The 12,552-nt window shown below is 43.7% G+C and overlaps 1 protein-coding gene across 2 annotated transcripts in view; it reads left to right on the top strand.

Annotated features, from left to right (window-relative positions):
- The first annotated feature begins 3,707 nt into the window (after nucleotides 1-3,707).
- The window catches only part of LVRN (laeverin), a 34,712-nt gene continuing 25,867 nt past the window's right edge, over nucleotides 3,708-12,552 (top strand). For both annotated transcript variants that reach the window (XM_066569382.1, XM_066569383.1), the window contains exons 1-3: nucleotides 3,708-4,300; nucleotides 9,719-9,861; nucleotides 11,103-11,242. In XM_066569382.1, the coding sequence (XP_066425479.1) occupies nucleotides 3,708-4,300; nucleotides 9,719-9,861; nucleotides 11,103-11,242 (876 nt within the window). The remainder of the gene's footprint in view (nucleotides 4,301-9,718; nucleotides 9,862-11,102; nucleotides 11,243-12,552) is intronic.

Below are 12,552 nucleotides of genomic sequence, written 5' to 3'. Positions count from 1 at the left end.
TTGTGAATTGAGCAGACCAAGTTTTTAAAAACAGGGGGGGAGGGGGATTTCACTGTGCACATGGATTCCTCATGCCTAGAAGTTCTGGTCTTGTAAATACATAAGAATTCAGGCACTTCCCCAAAACCTGAAGAAGAAACATGATCCGATCTATTAAAATCAAAGTTTCAGGAGGGCTGATCACCCTTGACTGAATGCTGGAATTACCATATAAGCCATCACTCATCCTCAAATTAGAATGAACAAATCATTAAGAATGTGATTGAGGGGATCATCTTTCAGCATAAAAATTATTTCACATTGCTTAAACATGTGATTGTCCCATTTCTTGGCATTCAATAGATATGATTTACGATGACATTACAATATTTTTTATGAAAGCAATACTATTAATCTTAATATCTTGAAAAACTTTAGGGAAGGGTCACTAACATTTTGCTACTTGAAATGTGTCAAATTTCCTGGCCAGCTGCCAGAGGAACTGTTGTTTACCTTACTGCACTTAATAGACAGTAGATCCCGTGCTGTCAGATGTGACCTTTCTCTGTTGCCCAAAATTTAGGGGACACCCATAGTACTTTGAACAGCTGGTGAGCATGGCACAGACCCCATCATCTGAAAAAAGATAGTTAAGTTTGTCAGATGCTTTGGTGCTCTTCAAAGCAACAGAAAACTGACTTCTGTTATAACAGGTGATTTGTTTCGACCTTCAGATATGTATTAAAAGCTTCTTCTGACTTAAATATAAGCCTCTTGGTTCTGTTCAAGGTCAGGATTTGATCTGTGCTATGGCCTGAATAAAAACTCTGCCTTGCTTGCCGTGGTCAGAGTGTCTGGGTCGGAGTGTCTGGGACTGCCTGCATCTTCAGCTCCAGGAGCATGTCATTCAGATGTCTTAACTTTGCAAAGTCCAGCAGAAGGGATAAACTGTAATATTTGCACCAGAAGGTCCTCACATATTTTGTACTGCATGCAAATATTTCCCCACTTCTAACATTCCCTGGTATATATGTTTCAACCAGGAGGGGAATGTCCAGTTGTGGCCTTCACCCATCAGTCACTTTGTGACGTTATAAATTATTTGAGAGGAAAAGGTAGTTAAACAACACTTTTTAAAACATTTATTCTATGTCATAACTATTGTGGGTTTATTATGTGTTAATGGAGGAAAGGAGCAGGTTTGAATTTTCCACTGAAAACATGAGAAAATAAAGTGTGTTTTATTGATATGAACTGTAAACTTTGAAACATATCCCACTCTGTTAATAAGGGCAACCTTCCCATAGGTTGAAAACTTCTCAGAACTGAGAAATTCTGCCTCTTTTCACAGATGTGGAATGAAATGCCTCAGTTTTAACTTTACCTATGCATTATTTTGAGGAGTCAAGTGGATGAGGATGGCTCTACTGAACAGTGTTGACGATGAATAAAAAAAAAAAAAATTGAAAACAGGACATGGAAATCCTCCTTAATTTTCTAAAATATCTGTGCTCTTCTTTCCATCATGTCCTTCTCTGCAGTGCTGTCTTGTCCATTCTGATCTTTCTGGGAGCACATTCTTCTTACCTAGTCTCCCCAGTGTGTCAGTGCTTCTTCTATGGGATGAACCAGCTCTTTGGACTAGCACAACAACCTTAAAATGTTTCCCAAGCTTACAATGTCAACAAGAAGGAAAAGATACTTTCCTAAACACTTGAATACATTTTCTGCGAAATGTTTAAGTGACATGCAGCAGGTCATACTTGTTGGGGGGCAGTTCAGGGCTGCAGGTCCAGCAACCTCCAAGGAGTTGGCTGGAGGTTATTGTAAAGTCTTAATAGGAGAGCGATATGATGGATGTTGCAAAATATGCTAGGAGAAAAGGGAGAGGCTGCTGATGTGCAAGATGAAGAGTAAAGTTACGTGAGGCATGTGCAAGGATGATGGGTTAAGTGGAAAGAGTGTAAAGGCCTGAGCCAGGGAAACAGAAAAAGTCCCAGAGTGTGGGTGGTGAGGACTGGGGTGAATGAAGACCAAATGAGAAAAGAAGCGTGGAAGCAGAAACAGACAAGTCAAGCTGAGTGAAAAAAGAAAAGGAAGAGGGGTGAGCCAGCACCAGGAGACAAAGTGTTGTGAACCCAGTGGGCAACAGCAGCAAAGGCACTGGGACAGGCAGCAGATGAGGCAAGAAGAGTGGGATGCAACCAGTGGAACAGGCTGTCAGAAGGTATTCCCCCATCCCTCAAGTGACAGGAAAACAGATTACAGTCTTCTTCTGGAACATGAAATTTTCACAGTGCAGTGCAGTGGCTCAGAGCTATTCCCTAGACCTGAAGCAGCCAGCCCCGCTGTAGCCAGTATGAGAAAAGCAATACCTATATTCTGTATAGGACAACAGGAAAAGTTATTTATCTTAATTAACTACTAAATTAGCAGGAGATACAGCTTTTAGAGTGAGGTTATTGAGGTGAAATTTGCTTTAACTCTGGTGACCAAACAGTCTGTAATGCCTAATCCAATGCCTTGATTTTGCAAACAGAGATGTTTGTGGAATGTGGCTCTTGTGCAGACTACAAGCCCCAGGAAATTATCTTGGGTCCAAGACAATGTGGCGGGTGTGTGTTGGTTGAGAGTAAATTAAAAGAAAAAAAAAGAGAAAATAAAAAAGGAGGGGGAAACACTGTTTGTAATCCTATTTACAAAGTGCCTAAGGCAATGGCACCCAAAAACCACTGTTCCTGGCTTCTGCTTCTGTTAATGCATGGCTCATCATGATTTAGAAAAGGAGCAACTGAGAAAAAAACCAGGAAATTTTACAAGGTTTCATTTTTCAATCTTGCGGGCAATCTGACACCAAATGGCAAACCCTTTAAGTATGTGTTTAAATGGGAACACGGGATTAATCCTATTGATTGTAATGAAGTTAACTATGTATGGACAGCACAGTGATGTTTATAGCCTCAACTCAGCTTCAAGGAACGGGACTCTATTTATTAAAAACTCACTTTGGTCGCGCCTTTATGTGCCAAAGATTTTGCAGACTCGATCATCTAACATAGATTTCCCTCGAGAACAGATAACACTTCAACCACAACTCTTGTGCTCCTCAGTGCCCCTGCCATTTCCTCATTTTTTCTCCTGCCACTGTGGTAAAAGACGTAGAAACATTTGTGCAGTTTTGGTTTTGGTTTTTTGGTTTTTTTGGCTTTTTTTTCTGGCCGGTACATGGGGATCCCCCATTACCGGCCCGACGGTCGCCCCCGGACCAGAGTTTTCCGCAGCCCAAGCCTCCGCCCTGCGCTGAGACACGGCCGGGACCACCGGGGGCCGTTCCGTCCGTCCGGGCAGCGCCGAATCCCTCATTCCCGGGGGGGCCTCGGCATGCGGCATCTCCCGCCCACCCTCGCTGCCGGTACGGCCACCCGCACGTACATAAGGAGTGGCTGCTTGGCTGTCCGCCGTGGCGTTTCCCCCGCGGGCTGCTGAGGCAGACGGGACGGGGGCAGCCGCAGCTTACCCCGCCTAGGGCTGCCGCGCCCCCGCTGCCCGCACGGGGCCGGTGTCCCCGGGCCACCCGCCCCGCCGGAGCAGCTCTTGGCGGAGCGGCTTCCCCGGGACGGGGGGGGAACTCGACTCCCCTGGCCCGGCTCCTCCCGCCCTCGGGCGCGCTCACTCCCCCGCCCCGTAAGTAGCGGCGGCCGCGGCCGTCGGGGCGCAGAGCGGCGGGCATGGGGACCCGCGGCGGGGGGCTGTACGTGGGGCGGAGGGCGGCGGCCGTGGGGGCCGCGCTGCTGCTGGCGCTGCTGGTGGCGCTCCTGGCGCTCGCCGCTCTCTACGGGCGCTGCCGGCAGGAGGCCGCGCCGCCGCCGCCCTCGCCCCGCGCCCCCGGCCCCGCCGCCCCTCCGCCGCCCGCTCCTGCTGCCGGCTCCGTTCGCCGCCTGCCCCGCCACCTCCTGCCGCTCCACTACGACCTGGAGCTGTGGCCGCGGGTGCGGCCGGGCCAGGCGGGGCCGTTCGCCTTCACCGGGCAGGTGAACATCACGGTGCGCTGCCTGCAGGACACGGACGCGGCGGTGCTGCACAGCGCCGGGCTGCGGAGCCGTGGGGCCGCCGCCGTGCGCGGGCCCCTGTCCGAGCCGGGCGCCGCCGTGGAGGTGGCGGGGCTGAGGCAGGACGAGGCGGGCGAGGTGGCCGTGCTGGAGCTCCGCGGCTGGCTCCGCGCCGGGCGGCGCTACGTGCTGCAGCTGGGCTTCCAGGGCCGGCTGGAGGAGGACCTCGACGGGCTCTTCCTCACTCGCTACACCGACCAGGGGCAGAGCAGGTAGGCGGCGGCCGCTGCGGGGTCCCCGAGCCCCGGCGGCAGCGGGGGTGCCGCGGTCGGGGCCGGCCGTGCCGGGAGGAGGCGGGAGCAGCGCCGGGCGAGCCGCTCGCTGGCGGGCGAGGGAGGGGGACTGACTGCTCCGCACGGCGGGCGCACCTCCAGGGCTTGCGTCGCCGGCTCCAGAGGGAGCGAGCCGCAAACGCCGGGCTGTGTCCAGGCCGGCCGCTCCGCGCTCCGGAGAGCATCGGCCAGGCTGCCCTGGCTCTCCGTCGGCAGGTGACTTCACCTGCAGCACCGGCTGGACAACTTCTGTTCTCTCAGTGCCTTTTTTGTCTGCAGCAAGGGGGTCAGACAGTACTTGTGCCCTGTGCCTGGGAGATGGAGCCCGAATCAGAATCTTCATCCCGGCCCCACCGGGGTCCGCGTAGCGCTGACAACTCCCCACCTCCTCAACCCACGTCTGTGGGGAGCGTGTCTTTATCAAGAACCCGGGATTCTGGCTGTGTATTTGGGCATGAGTTTAGAGACGCTGACCACATACAATTTCAAAAGCATGGTGGAGTAGGATGGGTGGCTGCTTTAAACAGCTGTGTCTTCCTTGTAGATGCTAATGCACATGAACTTGTTCAGCTATCACCAGACAATCCGTGATTTGCACTGTGGGTGCTATCAGGATGCTTTCTTCCTCTTTTGAACTGCAAAATCAGTCCTGGGACAGTGTGAATTTATTAGGTAGTCAATCATCTAAAACATTTTCACACTCAAAATGATATTTTTCGTTTTCTTTTTCTTTTCCTTTTTCATTTCTGGATGTGAAACCTGCTAAAGAGAAGTGAAATTTAAGATTAGAATTTAAGTACTTCCACTGGAAAACAAGTTTCTCAAAATAGGCAGTTGAAGAAGAAGCAGATGAATTGCTGTCTTTAAAGTTATCTCTTTTTTAATAATCAAAGATGTCATGATTTGCTGAGCAAACACCAAGTCACAAGGAAACCCGGAGTTAAAATTAGAGAATTTTGGTTCTTGTCTGAGTCCACTAAAATAAACTTTATCTCAGCAGTTCATAGGCTCTCTGTTTGAGCAGGTAAAATGCAGTCACAAGATCCATACATTCAAGCCTCTGTAGAGGCTGCTCTGTAGTAGTAACAACATGAAATCACAAAATGAAGTTAATAGTTTTTACTGACATGGGGGAGGACTGTGTGGCTCTTCTCAATAAGCTGGCTTTTCAGCTGCCAGCTCTTGTGTAAATCTTGATACCATTGTCTGTGACATCTGGAAAATGCAATTTATCAACTTATACAGGCTTTTTTTTTTTTTGGAAGAAAAAGGTGATAATTTGGTAAGCCTTAGAGAAAAGTGCAGTATAACAATAAGTATTTTAGGAAGCACATTCTGTTTTCTTTAATTACTGTTTCTTCATTCACTGATTGTTGTTCACAGGATTATTTGAGCAATTTAAGGTAAGAAAAATCTAGATTTTTTTATTTGCATAATTTTATAAAAATCCAAATTAGAAAGGAGCAAGCACTTAATTACTTAATTCTGTGCCAGTGTGCTCTCTGATGTGGTATTAATTCAATCAAGTCCTATCTAAGTGATACCTAAAGATTTTTGGGTTTTAAGTATTTTTCATAAATTTGTAGGTTTTTAGACCATTTATATGTGATTATGCAGGTCCTGGTGTTTTTCTTAGTCCTTCTCTTACATTTCAGAGGAATAAGCTAACCTTCTAATACATTCCTGAAATGCTGTTTAGTCTTTTTTTCAAGTAGAGGACCTACAAGAAGAACATTTTTTTTCAGTCAGAATCTGAGAAGACCTAGCAAGAAGTAGGACAAAGAAGCCCTGGACCAGCTCCAATGGGACAGTACCCAGGGGAAAATTTACCTTACCACCTGCTCTTCTAATTGGACAATGTTTGTTATGTCCATATGATATGATAATTTGCTAGACTTATAAAAATTGTAGAAATCTGATACTGGCAGGCCCGCAGGCCATAACTGTGGAGAGACCTGGAAGCTTCCAATAAAGAATTACTTTTTCATCTTACCATTTTAATACTCTTGCAAGGGTTTGTTGCAAGGGTCTTTCTCTTATCAGGCAACATAAGAAACACTGAATTAGATGCTGGTTTTTTTTGATTCAGACTGTATAAAATTCAGAATATCTGAAAAAAAAAAAAAGTTGTCATCAGCCTTGCTGGAGCTGTAGAAAATAAGAAAAAGAGTTTTTAAATCATTCAAATAATGGGTATAATTAAGTTTCCAGTTGTTTAGAGGGTTTATGACAAATTCTCCTTTTCATTCTTAGCTCATCACAAAGCACTAAAGAAATGTGAGATTGCAGTCTGGTTAAAAAGATGACAGTGGTATTTAGACAATGGAATAAATCAAAGAAAATCCACTGAATGCAGATGCAATGTATTGTTTTTTTATTTGTTCCTGCACACATAACAGATATTATTGAATAATTTTGCATTTTTTTTTTGCTTAAAAAAGGTTTTCTCTGAATCAAGGGTATGCAATAGTATCTTCTTATTTTTCCTTCACTAAGATTTAGGTCATCACTTCACCTGCCATTTCCTTAACCTGATGGGTTCCAAAAACACTGAAGGGGTTTTGCTTGGAGGAGATAAATTTTGAGTGATTTGTAAGGTCTGTTAAGGTATTAATGACAGAAGAAGTTGTATTCTAATGAATTACATAGATGTGAAATAATATAAAAACTTCCAGTGCTTTTCAGCTGTCAGTACAAAGCCAGTTACTGTTCTGCAAGGAAACTTCCCTCTCCAGCAGACTGTCCTGTAAATTTTCTAAAGTGACTCGTACCAGTCTTCAGCAGACCCTGGGTCAGTTTCCTGCAGAGACTTTCTGACCTCAGCACCTCACTGAAACCAGCAGCTGTGATAGAAAATGTGACCTCTATGGTCATGCAGTTCTGTGTTTCTGCCATGTGTCAGAAGCCTTAGTGGTTTTTGTGATTTCTACTTGAGGAACTGCTGGAGATCTGTCATTTCAGAAGAGTCTGAGCAAGGCATGCTTTGAGAAGTGAAGTCCCTGAAATGTTTGTTCCATGTGAACTTTCTTTTTTATTGGCCATATTTCTTGGTCAGCTAACCCCACTGCTGTTGCACTGTGTTGGAAAGCTGTTCAGAGTGACAGCTATTTTCAGAAGTCTTAACCTTACCTCTGCAAAAAAAGAATAAACCAAAGTTCCAACTTCACTGAATATCCAACACAGAAATTTTTTGTTATCAGTTTGACCATTGATGACTGTATGTGTTTTCACTGTTGCTGACAATTCCTACTAACCACTTGATCATGTCTCACAAAAGAAAACGCTGAAAAATGGGAGCTCTTGTTATGGATAAAGGATAACCCATGTCTGCAGTGCTTGCAGGAGCAAAGGAAGTGAAAAGGGAAGAAACTCACACTTCTCTAGCTTTAGGTGTGTGAAGGGCTTCCCCTTGAAATGGGGAATCAATATTCTGCATGTACCTGTGGTAGTCCATGCCAGCACCTAGGTAGGAAGAAAGATACAGAAACCAGTTTTGCTCTTCTCTAGCACTGCGGGCTCAAACATACACAATGCAGGGGTTTTGTTGTTCATCGTTCTGCGCAGAGGTCTTGCTCTGCCATGAATGAGCTCATGTGTGCTGCTTCAGGGTTAGAGGATCCCTTAGGCTGTGTTATGAAGTGCAGGCTTTATGCATGTCGCTGTTCACATCAATATTTTGAAATCCTTTTGGAATTTTACTCTGCCTATGTCCTATGCGTGAAACACTTGACTGGATAGGGCTGAACAGGCATTCCAAAATGTAACTAAACACAGTATTTGTGCAGATTTTTATTAGTTGCTTCTGCACCAATTACTAGAACGTAGTGCAGATCTGACTCATTACCCGTTGTGGGTATGGGTACTGCCCTGATGGCTCCTGGCTTGTTTGGGGTGCCTCAGTGCTAAGAATAAGCATTTCTCACCTTGGTGGGAATAAACTGTTGGGAAACACCTCAACTACAACAGAAAAATATTTGCCCTGTAGTAGTGAGGTCACAGAAGCAGTTGATTATGCTGTTCTTGTGTGCCCAGCTGCTGGTACTGCTTGCCTGACAGGTCTGGAGCTTTGAGGACCATTGAATGTGTATTTTTTCTAATTCTTGGTATGGATGCCCTCATGTGAACAGCTCAGATGTACAGCTTGTTGAGAGCTCTGCCACAAGACATTGGTTTATCTTTTGCTTCCAGCAAGTGTGTGTTGCAGGAGAAGAGTCGGAGATAACTCCAACAGTAAATTTAGGTGTTAATATTTAACAATGAGTAAGTATTAAGTACAAATAGATATTTTAGTATTTAGTAAATATGGATGGATTAGAAGTCAATGCTCTACACTTATAGTTATGATGGGATATAAAGATTATTGGGTAAGTTTCCTATTAAAAAATCTTTAATGTTGCATGCAAAAAAATGTCAACAGTTCAGCCATGTCCAAGGCCAGGTAAAAGGTCTTACACCTTCAAGGGTAACCTTGAGAGGTCTACCTCCTTGAGGGGAGATCACTGCCCTGCAGCTAGCTACTGTGGAGCACCATACTATCTGCAGCTCAGCAGACTGATAGCTGCAGATAGTATGGTGTAAAGTGATTGATTTGTAGTCAGTTTTTCTACTATTAATGCAGTTCCTGCCATTTACCAGTCCAGTCCAGTCTCCAGTTTTGGTTTACTGCTGAATTCTCACTGACAGCCTCACCCAGGAGGATTAACCTTGACTGGACTCACTTGCTGAACATCTGAGAGGAGCAAAGCTCACTTGGTTCACACAGGAGGAGTGCATCCCTCACAGTGTGCCACAGAGATCTGCCTCAAGGGAGGTGTAGCTCCTTGGCATAAAGGATCCTTTTGAATATTATTCTGGGCTTGCCAGTGCACTGGAACATCACTGGTGCTGCATTCCCAAGGGTACTTCTCAGTGGCACCTGTCAGAGTTGTGCAAATGCATGCATATGCAGTTAGTTAACAGTTATCACAATGTTTTATAAACGTGTAATTAATTAATAAGAGTGCATGCATTAGGGAGAAGAGCAGGTGTAAAGAGATATGGTCTCCTGTATCTCTTTATTCAACTCTGTTTTAGCAAACAAAATAGAAATGCTCAAATATTTAATCTGGAAAAGGCCTGCTAGGAAAAAAAACCAAATGTGATTAAAAAGACTGCTTTTCTCTACAAACATCCAAACTGAACTGGCTGTTGGGTATGGGGATTTTGTCATGACCTTAAATAATAGCTGAATCTTTTCCAAATCTGCATATCTATGTGCTTCACTTGCTGCTTTTTCTGATTTGTTGTTTCTATGTATATATATATAATTTTGATCAGCTGTAGCATGCTGCATTAATCTTATTTGCATTTTTAATACAGTATGCTCATTGCCTCCCAAATGGAACCAACGTATGCCAGGAGAGTTTACCCATGTTTCGATGAACCTGCCATGAAGGCCATATTTAATATCAGAATTATCCATGACCCAAGCTATGTGGCTCTTTCCAACATGCCTGCTATTGGTAGGTAAACAACAACTTGATGTATGTTTTTTTTTCTCCCCCTACATTACTTTTAAAAAGAGTGCAATTCATCTGAGAAGTTTGTCATCTAAAAAAGTGTTCTGTTGTCCATTTTCTAGTGTGTTCAAAAGGCACAGAAAATCTATGCCTATGACCTTAAAAGTTTGGGCACTTTTATTGATAATTAATGTCCCCAATGGTAACCATTCTGTTGATCAATTTTATCAGTTGTGGTGTGCTCTCCTCTGCCTGCTCAAGGCTGCACAGAGTTTGATTTCTGATATTTACTGCTTCGTTAGTGTGTCTGTCATACTGTGTGACATCATTTTAAAGCAAAATCACAGCCCCAGGAATGCAAAGTCCATATTTGTGACATCAAGGGGATACTTTAATTCTCAGTACATGTTAAGATATTTACAACAAATTAAAATATTTTTTTCTAGGCAGAGACATTCTAGCCTCCTGTGTATGTGCAGAATAGGAACAAGATGAGTATAAGACTCTGGAGATGCCCCTTCTGTCCCTTGCTGGGATCTCAAGTGGAATGTCTGTGGAGTATAAGATTCCAAACAAATTTTCTAAATTAGTATTCCTAGAGAAATCCATTGGGTCACTTGCCTCCTTCTTAAAAACTCCTTTTTTTTGCAGTTCAATGCCATGAATCTTTATTTTTCAGCTAAATAATTTTCAGCCATTGTCATGGTTTTGTAAAACCACTACAGCCATAAAAGTGAGTTTTATGACATTTGCATGGAAATGAAGTCACTTAGGAATTATAATAGGTGGGATTGCTGTGAGAATCACTGGAAGCATTTTCTACCCCAAAGAATCTTGCCTGTGTCCTCCTTACTTAACAGGAAGGTATCTGATTAAGTATTTGATAATTCTTAGGCAGACCTAACCAACATTTTGGTCATAACAGGTTGTATGTTTTAGATAGGTAGCACGGGATAAATTATCCTCAGCTTCCCCACAACTTAAAAGTGATGGAATTTGATATCCTTCCAAGACTTCAGTCATGAAGCCCAAGAGTGAATTTTTGCTGCTTGCATGGAAGGTCATGGCTCTGGTACATGTCAGTAGCAGCAAGTCTGGCTTTCCTTCTCCCAGAAACATACCAGTTAATGCAGGAATACACCATATTGAAGAAAGGAGTAAAAAATAAACATGCAGAAAACACAAAATTCCTTGTTTGTTATGGGAGAATTTTGATTTTAATAATTCTTTGGCTTTTTTTCTAGATGTATGTGAAGTGAAGGATGAAAATGGAAGCCTGTGGACAGTTACCACATTTAACACTTCACTGAAAATGTCAACTTACTTGACTGCTTTTGTGATTTGTGATTTCGATTACGTCACCAGAACTGAGCGGGGAAATGAGGTAGATATGAGGCTGCCTGACACCTTACAGTAATTTACAACAGAAGTTGGCCCTCTGGTGCATCATCACAGACATTAACTGTGCTAAATACCATTCCCAAACTACCTGCTTATGTTGCAAAACTGCTAACATTTGTCCAATAGATATTTCTGCAGAACATTTTCCTTTGGGACAATGAGATTGTTGTCTTGTCCTGTTCATTTCATACAACTGCACAAGTAGGCATGACCTATGTATGTTAAAATCTAGGAGTGGCTACTCTGCAGAAAGAACTTGTTATAATTCATGATCTTCTTACTTTCTTAGGTGTCTTAGTTGGAAAACATACTCATTTCCACTGCTGTGACAAACCACTGATGTTCAGTGCCTTGTTCCTCAAGGTCCTTTGAGGAGCCACACGGTGACATCAGTAGGAGTAACACTGTACTCCAAACATTTTGTATACCAGTACATTAACCTTCTATTCCACAGTATGCACGCCTTTTAGCCTCCAAAAGTGACTGTTTTGGGTTTGAAGTTTCTTCATCTGTGAGTATTCAGTTTTGTTCTTAGACTAAAATGGCTAAGGCTTGCTGAGAGAAGCTGTAAAAAAATGTACTGCATGGGCAGCAGTTGCTTCACTTCCATTCTTTCATTCAAAGTTAATGGGGAAAAGATGTAACAAGTTCTTCCAAAATGAATAGTAAGTTCAAGCATAAAGCTATTAAAGATAGATTTACTTTATCTCCTTATTAAATGAGAGCACTTCACAGTTTAGTTTGCTCTCATCCTACTGGGAAAAGGTGGAGCAATGTAAGTGGAGAGTGCAGAGATTGTCTAAGAAGCACAGTGTTGGGTCTTTTTTACAGGGAAGGTTGGATTTGGTGTGTCAGATCTGCCATCTCCTGTGTTAAACTTGTTGGATACTTACAGCTATGGCTGCGGTGGCTTTTTCTTGGGCCTAGTTCTTGGACTGAGTTCTTGGACTGAGGAGTCAGCAGAGCAGAGCATTCAAAGGAGCTGTTTTTCAGAGGGAAAAGGCACCACCTGTGTTCTGTGAGATTGAGTGGAGAGGGTATTTCACCCCTAGGTTTTGGACAGAGTTGCTCAGTTTATGCCTCCACAGTATTTGTGTGAGCATGTTTCTTGTGCTTGTTTTGATGTTTCTGGTAAACTGAAACACTCAAAGCTCATACTAGGATTAGGATTTTAAGATGCTAGCTGTGTTAAGGTTAGCAAAATTAAGTGATTAGGTCTTTGAATCTCTTCTGAAGCTTTGGCTGAAAAGAGGGCTTCTCTTGACTGAATATGCCTAATTTTTTTTTCATTGT

The sequence above is a fragment of the Molothrus aeneus genome, chromosome Z (genome assembly GCF_037042795.1).
Source record: "Molothrus aeneus isolate 106 chromosome Z, BPBGC_Maene_1.0, whole genome shotgun sequence".
Taxonomy (NCBI): Eukaryota; Metazoa; Chordata; class Aves; order Passeriformes; family Icteridae; genus Molothrus; species Molothrus aeneus.
The sequence above is the reverse complement of the archived record's forward strand: the minus strand, read 5'-3'. Positions and strand labels throughout refer to the sequence as shown.